General features: G+C 36.5%; 1 protein-coding gene across 3 annotated transcripts; it reads right to left on the reverse strand.

The window, feature by feature from the left end:
- Window positions 1-6: 6 nt before the first annotated feature.
- LOC141678001 (sucrose synthase) lies at window positions 7-5,456 on the reverse strand. Of its 3 annotated transcripts, none has more exons than XM_074484172.1 (14): window positions 5,302-5,456; window positions 3,917-4,063; window positions 3,666-3,798; window positions 3,332-3,483; window positions 3,037-3,229; window positions 2,604-2,939; window positions 2,409-2,504; window positions 2,133-2,306; window positions 1,925-2,041; window positions 1,677-1,843; window positions 1,367-1,591; window positions 717-1,280; window positions 475-613; window positions 7-355 (listed from the first exon to the last, which is right to left on the reverse strand). In XM_074484172.1, exons 2-14 carry the CDS (start codon window positions 4,012-4,014, stop codon window positions 323-325), a joined length of 2,427 nt encoding a protein of 808 aa, XP_074340273.1. In that variant the 5' UTR covers window positions 4,015-4,063; window positions 5,302-5,456; the 3' UTR covers window positions 7-322. The 3 variants fall into 3 exon arrangements, with proteins under 3 accessions (XP_074340273.1, XP_074340275.1, XP_074340274.1); XM_074484174.1 differs by lacking the exon at window positions 5,302-5,456 and adding an exon at window positions 4,423-4,441; XM_074484173.1 differs by lacking the exon at window positions 5,302-5,456 and adding an exon at window positions 4,232-4,367.
- Between the last annotated feature and the right edge of the window lie 16,035 nt (window positions 5,457-21,491).

Raw genomic sequence — 21,491 nt, forward strand, 5'->3', positions numbered from 1 at the left:
AGAATGTAACAAAGACTGAAATTAGATAGTATTTATTTAGTTCTGAATATTCAGAAACTTAAAACTCCAATCTCCGGAGCAATACAGGATAAAGAAACAAAAATCACAATATTAACAACAACAACAACAAAATGCAACTAAATTTTTACCAAAGCTAACAGGGGTCAGTCTGAAGCCAAGCCCAGACAAAAACACAAGGAAAGAAAAGACACAAAAGAAAATAACAGAATCATCTTCTCAGCAGGATAGCCCTTTTTTTCTTTTTTATTTGAAAAGCCTTTGAAAACTCTGGTTGACACAGCCCCATGTCTCTTGTTCTCTTTTACTCGTCCACCGCAAGTGGAACTGATTCAGCCTGAATAACAAAGCCGCAAACGACGGATCATCAGAAGAGGGTTTTTCCGACAATATGTATGATAAAGGTATCAAAGCAAAATTACAATGGATCTCAAAGTTAACCAGTACAAAACTCACCAATTTGCGATACTTGAGGGCATAAAACATTTCAAGATAACGACGGATCTCAAGGCGGTCAAGCTTGGAGACATGCTTCCAGAAACCATAAACGCCGGCCAATGTCAATAGCCTCTCAGAGTATATTTGCCAAGTGTATCTATAAGATTAAACAGGATTGTTAGTGATCTGAGATTATTAGCTTGGAGCAATTATACTCTATAGTAATGTCAATGAACATGAAGAACGACTTTAGAGCTTACTTCTCCTGAATACGTTTCAGGCCTCCTGCTGAAATAGCGTCCCATTCAGAAGGATCTGTCTTGCACTTCTCGAAGAAAGTAACAAGGAGCTCAGCCACTTGCTCGCCATGATAGGGATCAATATGGAAACCAGATTTTCCGTGAACAATGATCTCAGCTGGACCACCGTGGAGAGTTGCAAATGTTGGTAAACCGCAGGTCATGGCCTCAACAACAGTCAAACCGAAAGCCTCATAAAATGCAGGTTGCACAAAAGCACCCTTTGTGTCAGCTATATAACGATAAAGTTCACCATTCCTCACACGGTTCATCTGAGAAGAGATCCATCGGAATTGACCATTCAACTTGTAGGTATCAATAAGCTCGTACATTTTCTTCATCTGTGCTTGTTCTTCCAAATCCTTTGATTCCTTCCTTCTGTCTCCACCAACGACTACAAGGTTGACCAACTCTCGTAGCTTAGGACTCTTAGCATACCACTCAACAAATCCTGTCAAGTTCTTCACATTGTCCAACCTTGCCATGGTGAACAGTATAGGCTTGTTTTTGTCTTTGATGACACACCTGCAATTAATAAAATGTAAATTTAACATTAGATAATAATCCAATTCCTGGTGAAAGTTGTGTATCAATAGAGAGAAGAAAATTACAGGTGTTCTTCATTCTCAACCGAACTGTAAAGAAGTTCCTCAATTTCAGGGTGAAGTGTTGTCAGCCTCTTTTCCTTCTCCGTGTAAGAGAAGTAGACTGATGTGTCTGCACCTGGGGAGACAATATTGAATTTTGGGTCGAAAACATCTATCCCATGAACAACTCGGTACAATCCAGGCATTGTAAAGGCAGTATGACTCTCATACTGTCCAACAGTATCCTTACTGCAGAGATTCAAAACAAAAGATATAGATAAAGATACATTCGTATAAATTTACATACTAATCGTAGAAAGGATTTCTTTACTACCTTCCAGCTATCTCCTGGAATGTGCTAGTGATGATGAAATCAGTATGATTCATCGCAATAAGATCAGCAGTAAACTGACTAGAGAAATGATACTTCTTATCAAATTTCTCCCAATAGATGTCAGAATCTGGGTATTTTGTTTTCTCCAAGGCATGAGCAATGGTACACTGTAACAAGTAACACCGGCATCAGACATAGTCAGGCAAAGATTTCATTGATATATCGGTTATTTAAATCTAGGCTCATACCTGGGTAACACCTAATTTGTGTGCTAGCAATGATGCGACAAGATTACCCTCACTATAGTTTCCGATAATCAAATCTGGCTTGGCCTGCAACTCCAAGGCAATTTCTTTTGCAACATCCTGATAGTTGTACACATCAAATGGTGGGTTAACTAAAAGTTGATACAAAATTGACTAGATGACAGAAGAATAAACGATTTGTGAATTTCACCTCAGTGAAAGTTTCAATGTACGGCCAAACTTCAAAACGGGAAATCCATTTGCGTAAAATTCCCTTCTCAGTTCTAAAGGGGACTCTAAGAATATGTGCATGTTCAGCTCCAAACACTTTCTCAAGGCGCTGATTGCAAGTGGTACCGACTGCATCCGGTAGAAGACGAGTTACCTGAGTAAAATAGCCAAATTTTGTGTCAATCAAATGCACCCCAAATAATTAAGGGAGTAATATTTGAATGTGAGCAAGCGATCAACAAATATTGCAACTTACAATTAGAATACGAGGTTTGATATCGAGTCCTTGCTCCTTAATGCGCTTAATCATCTCGCGCTCTAATGCGGGAACTTGATCCAAAATGTAGACAACCTAACGAGGACAAAGAAAGCACAACATATCAGTACAATGAGCATACAATGCAATAATAGAGATATATTTAAACATCTAATTGCGTTTGTGGCAACTCACCTGGCCACCAGTGTCAGGATATCCCAAAACATTCTCTTGAGCAAAATAACCATGAGGTGAGAGAATAACAACATTGAACACCATTGGGATTTTCCCTAAAAATGTCTCAAGAGTGGATGCATCAGGGGCCTCAAGAAGGTCCAAAAGCATATGAAACATCTCAGTAACACGCTCGGCGGTATCACCCCAACCCCTCTCGAAACCAATCTCCTGGAACTTGTGCTCAAATTCAGAGTATGGTGTGTCTGCTGGGAGTGTAGATAGATAATCCCCTGCTTTCCTCAGCATAGATTGAAGACCATTCACATTTTGAACCCTGTTGTTCAGCATCAGAGTCTGGACAATAAAATCAAGAAAATTAATTATCCAATAGGATCCTCAAGATTACAGTTTTATTTCCACATAAGGCTTCAAGTTACTAATTTCTATGTACCTTGCCATTGTAGTGGTGGAGACGGAGAAATTCAAGAAGGGGGTGCATGCTGTCCTTGCCATGAAACATCTTTGCAGAGAGATGCCTGTTAAGGAACTCAACTCCATTCCCAATAGACTTGGTAAGTGTTGGACGAGGGAAAGAAGCGGTGAACGGTGCAAAATCCAGCTCAAGGACAAAGTTCTCACTGCTTCTAAAATTTTTTAAAGTATCAATCACACACATTAGTAACTCAGATACAAATTAACAAAACAGTATAGAAAAGAGCAACGACTTAGTAGGGAATCAAACGTACGATCCATTGACGAGCTCCTCTTTGAATTGAAGATATTCAGGTACACTCAATTCCTCGACGACAAGGTGATGCGTGTTCACTCTTACATATTCCCACACACCAGGCCTGAGACGAATAGCAAGTGCTACCCAAGGAGGAGAAACTATGGCTTCCTATAGACAGATACAACTATCCAAATCAATATCAACGACATAAAAGCCCCAATACATACATATCTCTGAATGTAGGTTAAACAATTAATAAATTCTAACCAAATAGTACTCCATTTCACAGGATTATTGATCTAAAACTTGGCAACACATTAATTATAAATCCATATAGGCCAACAACCAACCTGTGTGGACTTGAGAACTTCCGCAAAGGCGCCATGACCATCCTCCAGTTTGAGTTTGTCTTCTTTGCTGATTGCTTCGTATTCAGCTAGAAGCTGGTGAGGCTTCAAGATTCCTTTTCCATGAGTTTCAATCCTGATTTCAACAAAATATCAAAATCAAGTTTTCAGAAATGTATGACACACTTTACACAGATACCTACTCATAAAGCAAACATTTGTTATACATGATAACATAATATGATGATCAATACCTTGATAGAAACATCAAGATTTCATTGCGATGATTCGCCAGAGTTGAATCCATACGTTCCCGAAGGCTATGAACTCGGGTCAGAACTGGTTCACCCATTGTGATCAAGGCTGATCAAGCAATACACAGAATCCTCAACAAATTTTAACTACAAAAACAAACAACAAATCTTAGAACATAGGATAACTCAGATTTTCATGACACAAAACTTATACATACTACTACCACACTTGCTACTTATTTCTGCAACAAATTTCAACTACAAAAACAAACAACATATCTTAAAAACATAGGATAACCAAGATTCATGACATACAAATTATAAAGTACCACAAAACTAGTACTACTTCCGATACAGAATTGTCCAAAAATTTCAACTACAATCACCAAATCTTTAAACATAGGAAGGCCAAGATTTTCATGACATAAGGTACCTCCTCCAACTAGCATTTTTCAATATTAACCTTTGGAAAATAAAAGAATGTCTAGAAAGTCAAAGATATACACCTAAATTTCATTTTTGACCTGTTCCATAACTCATAAGTTTCAACATTAAACATCCATCTCAAGATCATATGCCTATTTATTACAAAACAAGTAGTAGCACAATAATCAACAAATAATAATTAATTAATATGATAACTAAAGATGCCCCACGTCACCAGAAGAACATAGTGTACAATGTAAACGTGGACCACTGCAGAACTTACACAAAGACTGCTATATTGAGCAATTCATAAAAATAATCCAACACAAGAAAATTAAGGGAGCCTACTAGATTGTGATAGATTTGTCAATAACTTGTTTGACCATTTTACCCTTTGTCTTGTGGATCAAAAACTTGTACTTTTAAACCCTCTCAAACATATCATCAGTTTATTACATACAGGTTTAAAGAGATCCACTGACACAAATTAACACTTCTCACATTATATTTGATCACAGATTATGGTAATCTACACCATAAAGTACTTCATTTTCTATTATTTTTAGTAATAAAGTTTTCAACTTTATATAAAAAGATTTAACATCCATGTTAATTTTGCCATGAAAAGTCAAGAAAACAACAAATTTTGGCCAGAACTTTGTGGGTTTGCCGGAAAATCACTAGATCATGCCAGAAATGATGTTCTTAAGTTGATCAACAGATAAAGTTAAGAACTTTACTATAACTGCCAGTTTTACAGCCATAAAACTATTAAAATATAAACTTTAAGTGTAAAATCTTGCAAAATTTATACTAAAAAACAAAATAAAAACTACTAGTTCAAGAAACTTGAAGAACCAATAAGCATGATCTACTTAGAGAATGGATCATAAAAATCAGATCTTGATTGTTTGAGATGAAGAACTTGAGAAAGAAGAAAAATGGCATTAAAATATTACCTTTTATGGTATGATACTACAAATTAAAAAGAATATAAGGCAATGAGAATGAAAGAGAGAAATAAATGAACGGAGGGGACGAATGAAATGAAAATAAGGCAAACAAATGGTTTGTGATGAGAAGAGAAGAGGACATGCACTCCTTTTTATACACAAAAGTTGGTGTGGGTTTAATCAATCATGTCCTTTCCTAATAGCATTAGATACTATTTCCCATCCATGGTGTTCATTTTTTGGGGTTTATTTTATGTATGAATATTTGGATAATAAATCCAACTTTCCATATTAAATTTAAATTTTTATGTAAAGTGAGGTCTTAGGGGAATTCTTTATCATAATTCCAAAGTCTCTTTGTACTTGTGTAATGATTACGGATTAAAATAAATTTTTTCAATTTTTACACTAAAATTTTTTAGGTAAAAATTTGTCAATTTTACATTAATTATCAAATTTTCCTTCTTCTAAAACTGTATGTACAAAAGTGAGTTATAAAAAAAGATGGTTCTAAAATTTTAATTTTGTATTGTTAGAATTATTGAGAAGTTTCTCTGTTATTGTTTCATTATTGTTTGGTTAGTACTTAGTACCCATAACTTTAAGGGTATTTTCTAATATTTTCTTTTATTGACTAATTTTTTTTAGAAGAAAAGGATTAAAAATTTGAAGGCGGAAAGTTTAGAAAATTTGCATAAGAAAAATAACAATATTGGAAAAGTTCTAGAAAAGAATATTGCTAGAAGATTATGTTACACAATTTTCAAATGACCATCTGGAGACGCAAGTTGAATTTCATATGAAAAACATATTTGTAAATAACGCAATTTAAGTCTTAATTTTATTTCATCCAAAACTATTTTCTAATCAAACATGCAAGTCAAGAAAATATAAAAACATTGTAAATTTTCAAAGCAATTTAGAAACAGTTTAGACCACCGAAAACCAACTTTAGAAACCGCTTGTGTAATGATCCCCTGTTTTTGAGGATTCACGTTACACACGGGACCCACATCCTTAAACTAATCGACATCATTATCCACTAAGCAATTAGTATGCTACTCTATCTTAGTGAGTAATTTAAAATGTGATCATGGTATTGACGGTCTCTGTTGATACACGCTTATAGTACGTTTAGTAGTAATATACCGTGTACAGTCGCTGTTTTTTTGGTCTTTTTTTAATGTACTCCTCCATGTTATCCTCGGATTTAGTTTTATTGCATTCGTCTTCTGTTTTTTTAACAATGTTTAGGTCGTTCAAGTGTACCATTCTTAGCATTTTGTCAATGGTTTTCTCTTGTTATTCTTAAACTACTGTCGTTGCTACAGCTGTGATTCCAGTTGTTCTGTTCTATTACTCGAATTCGTATAGCAATTGAGTTGGAATATGATTTTTCATACGTTTTAGGAATGAATAGAATTCGAGTACGTATCAAATTTGGTTAAGGCTTCGTTGGTATTTGAAAATTCATCTGCGGTCATTTTCTATTTATTATGATCCTTATAGTTAATTAGAGAATAAAGTTTCCAGATTATTTCAGGTAATTTTTCCAGGGACGCATCTTAAATTTGAAAGATACGTATGCAAATCAATTAATAAATTATTTACTTTTTTTATTACACATTACTCTAATTATTTTATTTTTTAGTACATATACACGTGACACTACATATGTCATGAATTGTCTTTGTACAGTATTGAATTTTTTTATATTATCTCACTAAAAAAATCTGAGATGAACTCGGGAGATTTATTCTCAATTAGGTAATAATCAACCATATAAAATTATTGTATATTGGTGTTATTTGAGTAAATTGCATAGATTTGAGTGTACTTTACACTCATTTTCAAAAAAGTTGTCATAGTTACAAATTTTCGGAAAAGATGGTAGACTTCATTTCTGCCTTTTAAAATAGTGTCTCTCGTTAACTCTCGTTAAGTAGGAGCCGTTAAATCAACTTTTTATAATATTCGTAAAGGTATTTTAGACAATTAACACTATTATTTATACATAAGGGCCGTTGAAGAGTTATAAAGAGTAAAGTAAAACTATTTTGCAAAAATTGTACCCCTAATTATAAAGTGAAGACGAAATGGGTTAGGAAAGAAACCCTAATTGTGGAGTGGAGATGGAGTGGTTTATGCGACCCAGGAAGGAGATGCACCAATATGGAGTTACTGAGTGCACTGACTACAAAGGTAACATGTTCGAACCCTTATTTTTTCAAGTGAGATTTGATTTATAATTTTATTGATAGGGAGAAAAATAAACCCCCGTTGCACAAATAATGTTGCATTAATTATGCCCATGTTTGGTCAACAATAAAGCCCATTAGAAATGGCCCAAAACCCTGGATATTAATTATTTTAGTAATTAATAAAGATGGGGAAAATCAGCTATTGATAAAAGTCCTAGAAAGGATATAAGTCCTTGTGGATCAGCCTCTAAGAGGCCTCATAGGATAAGAAATCAATTTCCTATTTTTTAGGACTCCAAAGTCCATTCTAAATCTGAGACTTGTCCACCAAGTCTCTCAACCCTAACCTAAATCCAAGGCACTTTGTGCCTATATAAGGGGTCTCACCCTACAAATCAGAACTACGTTTTTGACTTGATCATTGACACATAACAAGGTACGTAGGCATCTTGTTAAGGCAGATTGAGTCACGAAACACAAAAACAGTCAAATCGAGACTCGATGCTCACGAACCATAGCAATAAATATGTTATTCCTAGAGGACTAACAATGAGATTTACAGAAGGGGGGTTGAATGTAAATCTCAAAACTTTTTCAGGTTTTGAGAAGTTTATTAAAGCAGTGTGTTCTAGATGAACAAGTGTATGAATTGCTTTGAGCTAATGCAGACAGATATATATTCAAACACAAAATGTAAAGAACACAACAAACTTTAAAAACTTTTCTGGTGGATTTGTTGTTCCACCAGAGATGGTATATTAGAAAATCTGTGTTCAACAATGTTGATCACAGCTGCATCCTAGTACAAACTAGATGAATTTTCTCTCAAGATATTTCTTAACAGCTCTGGAAAAATCTCTCTCTAATTACTAGCTTCTTCTTGGTTTATATATTACCAAGTGTACAAGTGAAAAACAATATAAAATTACAATAGTAAAATAAGTTCTTCACTTGCTTCTTTTCCTGCTCACTCAAGTACTTTGTTGACTATTGCAACTTTGTACTAAAGAAGAACGGCTGCTTTTTCTGTTGATCCTGAAATTCGGCTACCACATCTCACTTTTCTCTGTCAACCCATGTGCCTCTGTTTGTAGGTACAACTACCACTTATCAACGGCTAATTAGCAGAACATCCGTTGAAGCTTTCATCCGTTGATGACTTCATCCGTTGAAGGATGTTATCCGTTGAAGCTTTCATCCGTTGATGCATTTATCCGTTGATGCTCTCATCCGTTGAAGGATGTTATCCGTTGAAGCTTTAGAGACATCCGTTGAAGCTTAGCTTCTCATCCGTTGAAGGTCTTTAAGTCATCCGTTGATACCACTTCATTTATACAAAATTACAAGGCATGAAATATTTACAATTGGCCTTCCTATCTGCATATCATCTAGTAGTCAACATGACTCATAGTTTCTCTCAACTTCTAAGAATTACATTTTAAATACAGAGACTGAAATATGCTACAATACTAGACTTATTTCTAAGTAAAGCTACACCATCAACGGATAGCCAAAGTGGTCTTATCCGTTGAGGCTACAGACACTAAATTTCTACTTAAGTATTTTGTTAAACATATCATCAAACTAATGCACATATATTCCTAACAATCTCCCCTTATTTATGTCTATAAGAATTGTAGGCATAAATTCAGGGTTAACTTGATGATAACAAAACACTTAACAAATATTTGAATTGAAACTAAGTAGAAATATAAAAGTGCTGCAAAAGTGTATGTACTAGGAGGTAATTGAAGATTTACAGTATTTCCAAGGGTGCTCCTCTAGCCTGAGCAAATCATCATTTTCTTCTTTGTTCCCTGGTTTTCTTTCCTAGCCCTTTGTCATTTTTCTCAATTTGGAGTTGGAGTTGTCTGAAGAATTCAGCTTCATCTTCATCACTGATATCCAACTTAGATTGCATTTCCTTGAGAGTTTCATTGCTGGCAATCTTGAGTTGGTCTTCAAGTCTGAAAAATCTTCTGACTCCTTTGTCATCTCTAAATTCCATCAACCAATGAGGTGATTTGTGAATTTTAGTTCCCCTTTCTTGTATGAGTAAGGTTCTGGGCAAAGCATTTGGTTCCCTCCAAGTCTTCCTTATGTTGGCAATCTTGTTGAGAATTTCAGTCTTGGCTGTTCTGGTAAAGCCAGAATCCTTTTTGATGGCTGAAAAGACTCTGATCAAGGTAGAGTAGCCTTCATTTAGAATCCTGTAGAGAGGCCATGTTCTTTCCCCAGCTCCCTTATATCTGAACACCAATCTCTCTGGTAGCTGTCTGTAGGCAGCTATTCCCCTTACTTCCTCCAGCTCATCCAGATAGAGATTAATGTCTGAAGCTTCTTTTATGTCACAGATGTGAACATAATCATCTTTAGAAATGGGTGGCTTAGGGTTAGGTTTTTGTTTTTGAGTGAAAGTTAGGGGAGGTGTAGATTTAGATTTTCTTTTCTGTTTCTTTGGTAGTGGTAGAGTAGTTAAAAAGGTAGGCAATGTGATGTTGTCCCAATCAATAGGTTCCTCTTTTGGAATGATTGGTTCACCATGGATATTTATAGAGGGATCAGCAACAAAAGGTTCAGGTATGGAAGGTAGTGGTTTAGATATAGATTTGGTATCTTCAGGGTTATCTTCACTCCTTCTGTGTGCCTTGGCCTTTCTTCTGTTTCCCTTCTGCCATTCCTCTCTTTCTTCCATATTTTCACCAAATATGCTCCCAAGAACCTCATCTAAGTTAGCAATCTTTTCTTCACCCCTGACTTCAATTCCTTTCATTTCTTCAACTTGGCTTGACTTTAGCTGTTTTTCAAGCTTTGCTTGTGCTCTTTTGTCAGCCTTGAGTTTTACAGCTTCTTTCTTCAACCTTCTGGTTTCTTCCCTTTTAGCCTTTAGAAATTTGGGATGTCCTTGCATCACACAGATACTCTTTCCCTCTCTATAGATAAAGGCCATGTTCATTCTCTCACCCTTGTCCTTGGTCTCCTTCTTCTTTATGATGCTTGCACTTAGTACTTTGTCTCCATCAGGTTTTGGAAGAGGAAAGTCTACTTCCTTTATCTGAGCAAAGTCTAGGGGATTCTTTGTGGAGTCCATACTGGATCTAGTGTTAGGCTTTAGAACCATAGGTTTTAAATTCTTGAAAGAAGTCTCTCCAACCTTATTTCTCCCTACTGGCTTGAGCTCCATGTTGATTGGTTCAATCTTTGTGCTAAATTTCACAGATGTTGATTTATTTTGTGTAGAACCAAACACCAATTGCAACCTTTCATCAATTCTCCTCCATTGTTCTTTCATTTGTATTTCAGCTGCTGCTAGCTGAATCAAATCAATTCCATCAGGTTTTCCCTTGATTTGAATGATTGGAGAGGTAGTGATGGCAGGAACTAGCACTTTAGATATCTGAATCTTTGTAGAGGGCTCTCCTTCCCCTTCCCTTTTATTCTCCCCCTTTTTGTTATCATCAAGGAGAGGGGTCAAGCCTTGTGCTTTTGCCAGCTGCATTAGGAGATTGGTTTGAGATTGTTGGTTGAGAAGAAGGGTGGCCACAGAATCTTCAATTCCTTGAACTCTGTCTTCCAACTTGGCCAGCCTTTGTTCAGTAACTGATTCCTTTTTCAATCTCGAAACCAAGTCCTGCAAAGTACCATAGGGCATGACTGAATCCAATTTTTCTGAAGTGAAGGATTTCAAGTCAGCAATATCTTTCCTGAGATCATCTAGACTCATATTTTGCTTTACTTTCTGCAACTTCATGAGATGCAGTGAGTCCAGGTGAGCTTGGAGGATAGCCTTGATATTTGCATTTGAAGTGTTCTGAATGGCCTTTTGAATAGTGATGATTTGTTTGACCAAGTGGACATTGAATTCACCTGTTCTATGCTCCTTAGTCAAGGCCCATTCAGGTAGATTAGGAATGGAACTAGGGTCTACATCTCCCCCTATGTTCATGCTTCCATCAGAAGAAATAGAGTCATCATCATCAGAATTTACTCCAAATTCTTCAGATGGCTCACCAGCTGTAGAAGGCATCCTGTTCATAGCAGCTTTATCCCTTTGAAGAGATTCTGTTGAGTGCACTAGATGTAGTGTCCTTTCTGCCTCCTCATTGCCCTGAGCAGCCAACATTTGATAGGTTGTCACAGGATGAGTAAAAGTGTCAGCATCCAAGGAAATGTTATCAATTACAGCTTTGTAATGTTGCTGAAATTGTCTTTCCTTTTCAGCATCATCCACAATCATTGACTCATGAGCAATGGCTGGTTCCACCCTTGTATCAACTGTACCTGCTTTTCTCTCTTTTTCTCTATGTTCTTGCATCAGGGGCTCCCCCTGGCTCACACATCTCACTCCCTCACCTTCACCTTCTAAGGTGGTACTCCACTCACTGACTTTTGCCATGCTGGAAGAAATAGCATGCATTTTTGTGCTCTCAATCTCTCCTTTTGCCTGGGAGCAACCCAGCCTCTCACTCAAATTTTCACTCCCTGCCCTCAATCCTAAAAGTGATTGCACAGTATTCATGTCTTCTACACTTGGAATCATTTCAGTTATTTGTGTAGAGACTATCAACGGATGTGGAATATCCGTTGAAGTTGAAACTGTTGTTATCAACGGATAACTGCTGTTAAGCTTATCCGTTGAAGAGCAACCACTTGTCAACGGATGAGTGATATCCGTTGAAGAAGGAAAAGAAGATGAAATTGAAAGTGATACAACTGTTGAATCTGTATAGATTGATTTGATATGTGTTGATACAGATCCTTCAATTATATCTGAAAGAATTTGCGGGTGATCCAACAAATCATCTAAAAGATGATGATCACCTGTATTTGAGTGGGGCTCCTCCCTGAGTTGTAAAGAGGGAGAATCAGGAATTGATGGGAATAACATATCCACATCCAGAGATGGTGAAGAAGTATTTGGTGATTGATGTGTAGTTATTGTGAGAGAATGGGGCTGTGACTCCACATTTATTGGAGTCACATCAAACTGAGTTTGAGAAGGCACAGAGACAGATGGATGTATCTGTGCAGTGTGTGCACCCTGTGTAGAAGATTGGGTTCTAGCCTTCTTTCTTCTAATAAAAGCTTTTGTAGGTGAGTGTTTGGCCTTAGTGTCCCTCCCTCTTTTGTTCTGTGTTCCTGGTTGGGAACTCTTTTCAATAGTAACATCTTTTTGGGAGGATGCTACTAGGGATGTGCTAGAAACCTTTTCAACCACCACAGCTTTTTGAGAAACTGGGGCTTGGCTAGCTTGGGAAGCACTCAACTCTCCTTCCTTATCCTGGGGGTTTCTTTGATGTTCACCCCTCCCCTCACCACTCACACCCTGTTCACTTCCCTCAGGGTTAATGGTTGTTGTTACAACTGTTGTCTTTTGAGAAACAGCAGAGGTGGTTTTCTTTGTCTTGGATTTTGAAAGTTTAGATTTGGTGACCTTGGTAGAAATCTGTTGGGGCATTGACACAGATTTCATGGCCACACTAGAAGATAAAGAAATAGAGGGGTTGGAAGAAGTAGGAGTTGTAGAAGCAATTACCTCACCTACCTGGGGTGCATTCATGATTGGTAAATATACCAATTGCACACTGCTGTTGAGATCCATTCTCAATAAGTCTGCAAGAACTCTTTTCTCTTGTGCCCAACACTTGAGTTTATTATTCTCATTGATAATGACTAAATTTTCAGCAACATGGTTAGCCAATAACATAAAGAATCTAGCATAATAGATGTTATTAGGTCTATTAGCTTTGTTACCTAATCTAGTACCTAATTCTAGCATCACATAGTTGCTAAAGTTAAAGTACCTATCAGAAACAAGCATATAGAACATATTAACAAGAGATGAAGTTATGGCATCAAAATTACTAATTTTCCCAGAGAAAACCTTTATGAAGGCATCCCCAAGAAAACTCCATTCTTTCCTAAGGCCTTTTCGTCTAATACCCCCTAAATTAGCAGAGTTAAGAGAGTAACCTATGGAATCTAACATGCTGGATACATCACTATCAGTGTGTGGTGTCATGGCATTGTTCTCAGGTAATTTAAAACATGCTTGTAAGTCATCACAGTTAGTACAGTGATTTTTACCTTTGAGAGTGAAGGAGATAGTCATATCCATGGAGTTGAACTCAGCAGTTGTCCAAATCTCCTCAACTACTTCACAGAAAATCGTTGGGGCTTCCAGCATTGCATAGCTAAGTTTACAGTTTTTGATGAAGTCCATCATTTTGTGATAATCTGAGTGGGCTTCATTCTTTTCTACCAGAGCTATGAAATTGTTCTTCTCGTAGATGAACCCAGATTGAGACATAATCTTCACGACTGGTGCCATTGTTGTGAGTAGAAATTGCAGAGAATAACTTGAAGGTTTTGCAGAGAGAAAATGGTAAATGCTTGAAATTCTAAGAAAGCGTAAAGTAATAATGAACAATCAGAAGGGCTTATATGCTTTCAAAGAAAAAGAAATAAATAAAGGATTAATCAATAAATAGGTGTTAGTGGATTTCAGCCGTTTAAGAATAAACTGTAAGTATTCTAATAACTACCTTTAAAACCAATACATACAGATGTATGTATGGTATCAACGGTTAAGAAAATAGAATCAACGGCTGTGGAACACCTCAAACGTCTGATGTGACATTTCAACGGATAATGTAAATTGTCATCCGTTGAAAGGTACTTCAGCTTTATCCGTTGACGGATAAAAGTTCCAGAGATATACTTGTCTTTCAACGGATAATGAATATCCGTTGATAGAGCAATTTTGACTTTCAACGGATAGGGAACATCCGTTGATGGAATAAACTGTTAAAAGTCAAATTTGTTCTAGCAACTAATATATTTCAGGCTTCACATCAAATTGCAAAGAAGACATGAATTTTAAGAGTAATTAAGCATACCTAGCTCACTTACCAATCTTGTGAATGTTGATTCATCAAGTGGCTTGGTAAATATGTCAGCAATTTGTTGTTCACTTGGAACAAAATGTAGTTCCACTGTACCATTCATGACATGCTCCCTGATGAAGTGGTATTTAATATCAATGTGCTTGGTCCTTGAGTGCTGCACAGGATTCTCTGTTATGGCTATGGCACTTGTGTTGTCACAAAAGATAGGTATTCTATCAACATGAAGTCCATAATCAAGGAGTTGATTCCTCATCCATAACATTTGAGAACAGCAACTTCCAGCAGCAATGTATTCAGCCTCAGCTGTAGAAGTAGAGACTGAATTTTGCTTTTTGCTAAACCATGATACAAGCTTGTTTCCCAGGAATTGGCATGAGCCTGTTGTACTTTTCCTGTCTATTTTGCAACCTGCATAGTCTGCATCTGAATAACCAATTAGATCAAAGCCAGATTCTCTAGGATACCAAATTCCTAAATTTGGTGTACCCTTGAGATATCTGAAAATTCTCTTGATAGCAATTAAGTGAGACTCCCTAGGATCAGCTTGAAATCTAGCACACAGACATGTAGCAAACATTATATCTGGTCTGCTAGCAGTTAAATATAAAAGTGAACCAACCATGCCTCTATAACTTGTAATGTCCACAGACCTTTCAGTCTTATTTAATTCAAGTTTGGTGGCAGTGGCCATGGGAGTTTTTGCAGATGAACATTCCATTAAGTCAAACTTCTTTAAAAGATCATGAATATATTTAGTTTGACTAATGAAAATTCCATTATTAACTTGTTTAATTTGTAAACCAAGAAAATAGGTTAGTTCTCCCATTAGGCTCATTTCATAATTACTTTGCATTAGCTTAGCAAACTTTTTACAAAGTTTATTGTCTTTAGAACCAAATATTATGTCATCTACATAAATTTGAACAAGTATACTAGAGCCATTAACATTTCTAAAGAAGAGAGTTTTATCAACAGTACCTCTAGTGAAATGATTCTCCAAAAGAAATTTTGATAATGTTTCATACCAGGCTCTAGGTGCTTGCTTCAGTCCATAGAGTGCTTTCAACAGATAATACACATAGTCTGGAAAATTTGGATCTTCAAATCCTGGAGGTTGACTTACATAGACTTCTTCCTCTAATTTTCCATTTAGAAATGCACTCTTGACATCCATTTGATAGACTTTGAAATTGGCATGGGCTGCATAGGCTAGAAAGATTCTGATAGCTTCAAGTCTTGCAACAGGAGCATATGTCTCATCAAAATCTATTCCCTCTTGCTGAGAATAGCCTTTAGCAACCAATCTGGCTTTATTCCTTATGATAATGCCATTTTCATCCATCTTATTTCTGAATACCCATTTTGTATCAATAGGACTTTTGTTCTTTGGTTTGGGTACCAGCTTCCAAACTTGGTTTTTCTCAAATTGGTTTAGCTCTTCCTGCATAGCTAATATCCAATCTGGATCCAATAAGGCTTCTTCCACTTTCTTAGGTTCCTCCTGAGATAGAAAACTACTATACAGACATTCATCTTGAGTAGCTCTTCTTGTTTGCACTTTAGATGATGCATCACCAATGATCAGTTCAAAGGGATGATTCTTGGTCCATTTCCTTTGAGGTGGAAGATGAGCTCTAGATGAGGTGATCTCAGTATTGTCATGATGTGAGATAGAGTTTTGATTAGTTGAAACTCCCCCTGAGTTGTTGGTCCTTTGCAGGGAACTTGGAGTTCCATCAATTAATGATGTAAATTGATTATCAGTTGATGAGCTATGATCAACGGATGCTTCATTAAGTACTTCAACGGATGATGCACAATGTCTTTCAACGGATGCTGAATTTTGTGCATTATCCAGGAGCAAATTTTGTATTCCTTTTGAAGTGTCGTCTCCATCAATCTCTTCTTCACTATCATCACAATATATTTCAATATTGTCAAATTTGAGTCTCTCATAATGTTCCTCATCTGTTAGTCCATCAATCTTTTTATCATCAAACACAACATGCACAGATTCCATAACAATGTTGGTTCTTAGATTGTAGACTCTATAAGATTTTCCAGCTGAATAACCAACAAATATTCCTTCATCAACCTTTGCATCAAACTTCCCTTTATGGTCAGATTGATTCCTCAGTATAAAACATTTACATCCAAAGACATGAAGAAAGTTTAGAGTTGGTTTTCTTTTCTTGAACAACTGATAAGGAGTCATGCCTTTAGCTTGATTGATCAAAGAAATATTTTGAGTGAAACAGGCACAATTAACAGCTTCAGCCCAAAAATATGTTGGTAACTTTGATTCTTCAAGCATTGTTCTGGCAGCCTCAATTAAAGATCTGTTCTTTCTTTCAACTACCCCATTTTGCTGAGGTGTTCTTGGAGCTGAGAACTCATGCATGATTCCATTTTCTTCACAGAACAGCCTTAATGTCAAATTCTTGAACTCAGTTCCATTGTCACTCCTGATGTTTCTTACCTTCAAGTCAGGATGATTATTGACTTGCCTGATGTGATTGATAATGATTTCACTTGCTTCATCCTTTGATCCAAGAAAACAGACCCATGAGAACTTTGAGAAATCATCTACAATCACTAAGCAATATCTTTTTCTTGCTATTGACAATACATTGACTGGTCCAAACAAATCCATATGTAGCAGCTGTAAAGGTTCATCAATTGTTGTTTCAAGCTTCTTCTGAATTGATGCTTTCCTTTGTTTGCCTTTCTGACAAGCATCACACAGACCATCCCTTGAGAATTCAACAAGAGGAATTCCTCTTACTAAGTCCTTTTTGACTAGATCATTCATTGTCTTGAAATTCAAATGGGATAGCTTCTTGTGCCATAGCCAACTCTCAACTGAACTTGCTTTGCTGAAGAGACAAGTAATAGATTCTGCATCTGTAGAGTTGAAGTCAGCTAAGTACACATTTCCTTTTCTAACTCCAGTTAGAACCACTTTGTTGTCTTTCTTACTAGTGACAACACAGGCTTCAGAATTGAAGGAAACTGTATTCCCTCTATCACATAGTTGACTGATACTCAGTAAGTTGTGCTTGAGACCATCAACTAATGCAACTTCTTCAATGATGACATTCCTTGTTGAAATCAAGCCATATCCCATAGTAAACCCTTTGCTGTCATCTCCAAAGGTTATGCTGGGGCCAGCTCTCTCTTTAAACTCTGTGAGCAGGGAGAAATCTCCAGTCATGTGTCTTGAACAGCCACTGTCCAAGTACCATAGATTTCTTCTATTTTCCTGCACACCACAAAATCAATCAATTTGATTTTGGTACCCAAGTTTCCTTGGGTCCATTATTGTTAGCCTTTCTCCTAGACTTCATTCCTCCTGCATCTTTAGACTTAGGTGAGTTTGAGTCAACCTTGGTCTTAGATGTGGTTGGTTGAGGTGTAGGGTTAGTCACAACATTATCCAGCACATTTATAGAATTATTAGGCATGGATTGTGCATACATGTTATTCCACATTGGCATATTGTATGGCAATTGAGGCATACTGAATGCAGCAAGATAAGGATTGTTAAAATATGGCATGTTTGCAAAATGTGCATAAGGATTTTGTTGAGACATAACAGGCATAGCATGTAGAGGTGATACAGACATGTTAGGCATGGAAGAGGGTACAGTTATGGGAGATTTCTTAATAGATTTACAATTAGCAGATAGATGATTAACACTACTACAATGCACACAGCTTTTTCTAGGAGCATACTTATCATGTGTGTAATTGTTATGTTTGTTAACTCCTACCTTCCCATTTCTGTTGGATTTCCTTTTGGATTCCTTTTTATCCTCAACCATCTTGAGCCTATTGTTTAACTGTTCTAAGGTCATGTGCCCTACATTCACCTTTCTGACATCTTTGGATGTGCTTGCTTCTTCTTTGACAAAGTTCTTTGAAGTTGAACCAAACTTTTTGTTGAGTTTCTTTAGATTTTCTCTTTTAGAAACATCTGCCTGTTTTAATTGAGGAACCTTCAACGGATGTTCCTTTTCTTCCTTCAACGGATAACTTTCATCATCCGTTGATTCCACATCCGTTGACAGTCCATCAATTAATTCCAGTTTCTTTTTATTTTTATCCCAGGCAGTTTCACAGAATGATTCAATTCCTTGGACTTTGGCAATTTGAGCACTTACATCCCTAGATGTTTTCCAGGCTTTAATCACCTCTTGCTCTTTCTCTAATTGATTGGAAAGTATTTTTACTTTCTTAACAGATTCAGCTAGTTCATTCTCAACAGATATACAATGCAATTTGGTTTTCTCTAGGTCAATCAACTTATTTTCTAACACAGTATTTCTATTGCTTAAAAACAGATTGTTCTCTTTGATCCTACTATTTTCTTTAGCAAGAGATTTAAGAGACACACGCAAATGATACAATTCAGTAGACATGTCATTGAAAGCATCATTGCACTCTTCTTTAGTAAGCTGTGTTAAATCAGTAGTGATTACCTGATTGCTTGATGAACTAACTTCGTTTTCTTCAGAATCAGCCATGAGAGCAAGGTTGACATAATCCACATCTTCATCCTCTTCATCTCCATCAGCTGCCCAGTCCTTTTCTTGAGTAATGAAAGCCCTTTCCTTCTGTTTGAGCAGATCAAAGTATTTCTTTTTGTAATCTACTTGTTCAAATTTCTTCTTTTCAGAGGTTGGCTTTCTGCACTCACTTGCAAAGTGTCCACTTATACCACAATTAAAACACTTGAACTTGGATTTGTCCACCATGTTCTTATAGGGTTTAGTGGCTCTAGTGTTTTTCCTGAACTTCATCTTTGCAAATCTCCTGGACAGAAATGCAAGATGCTCATCAATACCATCAGAGTCATCTTGACTGGAGTTGTCTTCATTTTCAGCAACTTGCTCTTTACCCTTGTCTGATTCTGGATTTCTTACACCATCTTTGGAGCTTGATGTAGATCTCACAGTTTCTTTTCTGCATGCTTTCTCATTTTCAGCTACCAATGCAACTGAACCTCCTTTCTTTCTCCCTCTCTCCAATACCTCATCCTGTTCCAACTCTAGTTCATAAGTCTTCAAGATTCCATATAATCTTTCAAGAGTAAAGTCCTTATAATCCTGAGAGTTTCTTAAGGAAACAGTCATGGTTTCCATTCCTTTGGTAAGGATCTCAAAAATTTAAGATTTGAATCCTTCACCTGGTACACTCTACCATACAGCTTCAGTCCATTCAACAGCTTTTGGAATCTATTGAATGTGTCATTTAAAGATTCATTCTCTTCAAAATGAAAGTACTCATACTGTTGAATGAGAAGCTGCATTTTGTTCTCTTTTACTTGTTCTGTACCTTCACACAGCAGCTGAACTGTGTCCCAAACCTCTTTGGCAGTTGAACAATTTATCACATTATCAAACATATCCTTTTCAAGACCATTAAACAAAATGTTCATAGCCTTCTTATCCTTGTGGACTTCTTCTGTGTCTTCCATTGTCCATTCTGCTCTAGGTTTTGGAATGGATTGACCAACAGCAATTGTGGCCGTAGCAACTGTGGCTACTTTGTGGGGAATGTGAGGACCATTCTCAATGCAGTTTACATAACCTTCATCTTGGGAGAGTAGATGAAGGTGCATTTTCACCTTCCAGTGGTGATAACTGTCTTTGTCAAGAACTGGGATCTTTACTCCAATATCCTTCTTACTCATCTTTGTTAGATTCCAAGATCTTTAAACTCTTTGTGTGTCAAGAGCTTGCTTTGATACCAATTGTTATTCCTAGAGGACTAACAATGAGATTTACAGAAGGGGGGTTGAATGTAAATCTCAAAACTTTTTCAGGTTTTGAGAAGTTTATTAAAGCAGTGTATTCTAGATGAACAAGTGTATGAATTGCTTTGAGCTAATGCAGACAGATATATATTTAAACACAAAATGTAAAGAACACAACAAACTTTAAAAACTTTTCTGATGGATTTGTTGTTCCACCAGAGATGGTATATTAGAAAATCTGTGTTCAACAATGTTGATCACAGCTGCATCCTAGTACAAACTAGATGAATTTTCTCTCAAGATATTTCTTAACAGCTCTGGAAAAATCTCTCTCTAATTACTAGCTTCTTCTTGGTTTATATATTACCAAGTGTACAAGTGAAAAACAATATAAAATTACAATAGTAAAATAAGTTCTTCACTTGCTTCTTTTCCTGCTCACTCAAGTACTTTGTTGACTATTGCAACTTTGTACTAAAGAAGAACGGCTGCTTTTTCTGTTGATCCTGAAATTCGGCTACCACATCTCACTTTTCTCTGTCAACCCATGTGCCTCTGTTTGTAGGTACAACTACCACTTATCAACGGCTAATTAGCAGAACATCCGTTGAAGCTTTCATCCGTTGATGACTTCATCCGTTGAAGGATGTTATCCGTTGAAGCTTTCATCCGTTGATGCATTTATCCGTTGATGCTCTCATCCGTTGAAGGATGTTATCCGTTGAAGCTTTAGAGACATCCGTTGAAGCTTAGCTTCTCATCCGTTGAAGGTCTTTAAGTCATCCGTTGATACCACTTCATTTATACAAAATTACAAGGCATGAAATATTTACAATTGGCCTTCCTATCTGCATATCATCTAGTAGTCAACATGACTCATAGTTTCTCTCAACTTCTAAGAATTACATTTTAAATACAGAGACTGAAATATGCTACAATACTAGACTTATTTCTAAGTAAAGCTACACCATCAACGGATAGCCAAAGTGGTCTTATCCGTTGAGGCTACAGACACTAAATTTCTACTTAAGTGTTTTGTTAAACATATCATCAAACTAATGCACATATATTCCTAACAAAATACGACCTAGTTTTCAATCCATAAAATTTATACTCATCAAGTGGTCCCAAAAATGTTGCTTTTTCATTTGATAATGTTTAAAATAGTCCCATGTGTCTCCCTTTTGGCTATAATTGTATAAAAGATCATTGTTTGCATGTTTCTTGTCTATTGCAGATTACCCCTCTTTTTTTACTATAAAAATGTATTATGATGGTTATTTTGAGAATCTGAACTCCAAGTTTGTGGATTGTAAGATAGATTACTTT

Source organism: Apium graveolens, chromosome 8 (assembly GCF_009905375.1).
Source record: "Apium graveolens cultivar Ventura chromosome 8, ASM990537v1, whole genome shotgun sequence".
NCBI lineage: Eukaryota > Viridiplantae > Streptophyta > Magnoliopsida > Apiales > Apiaceae > Apium > Apium graveolens.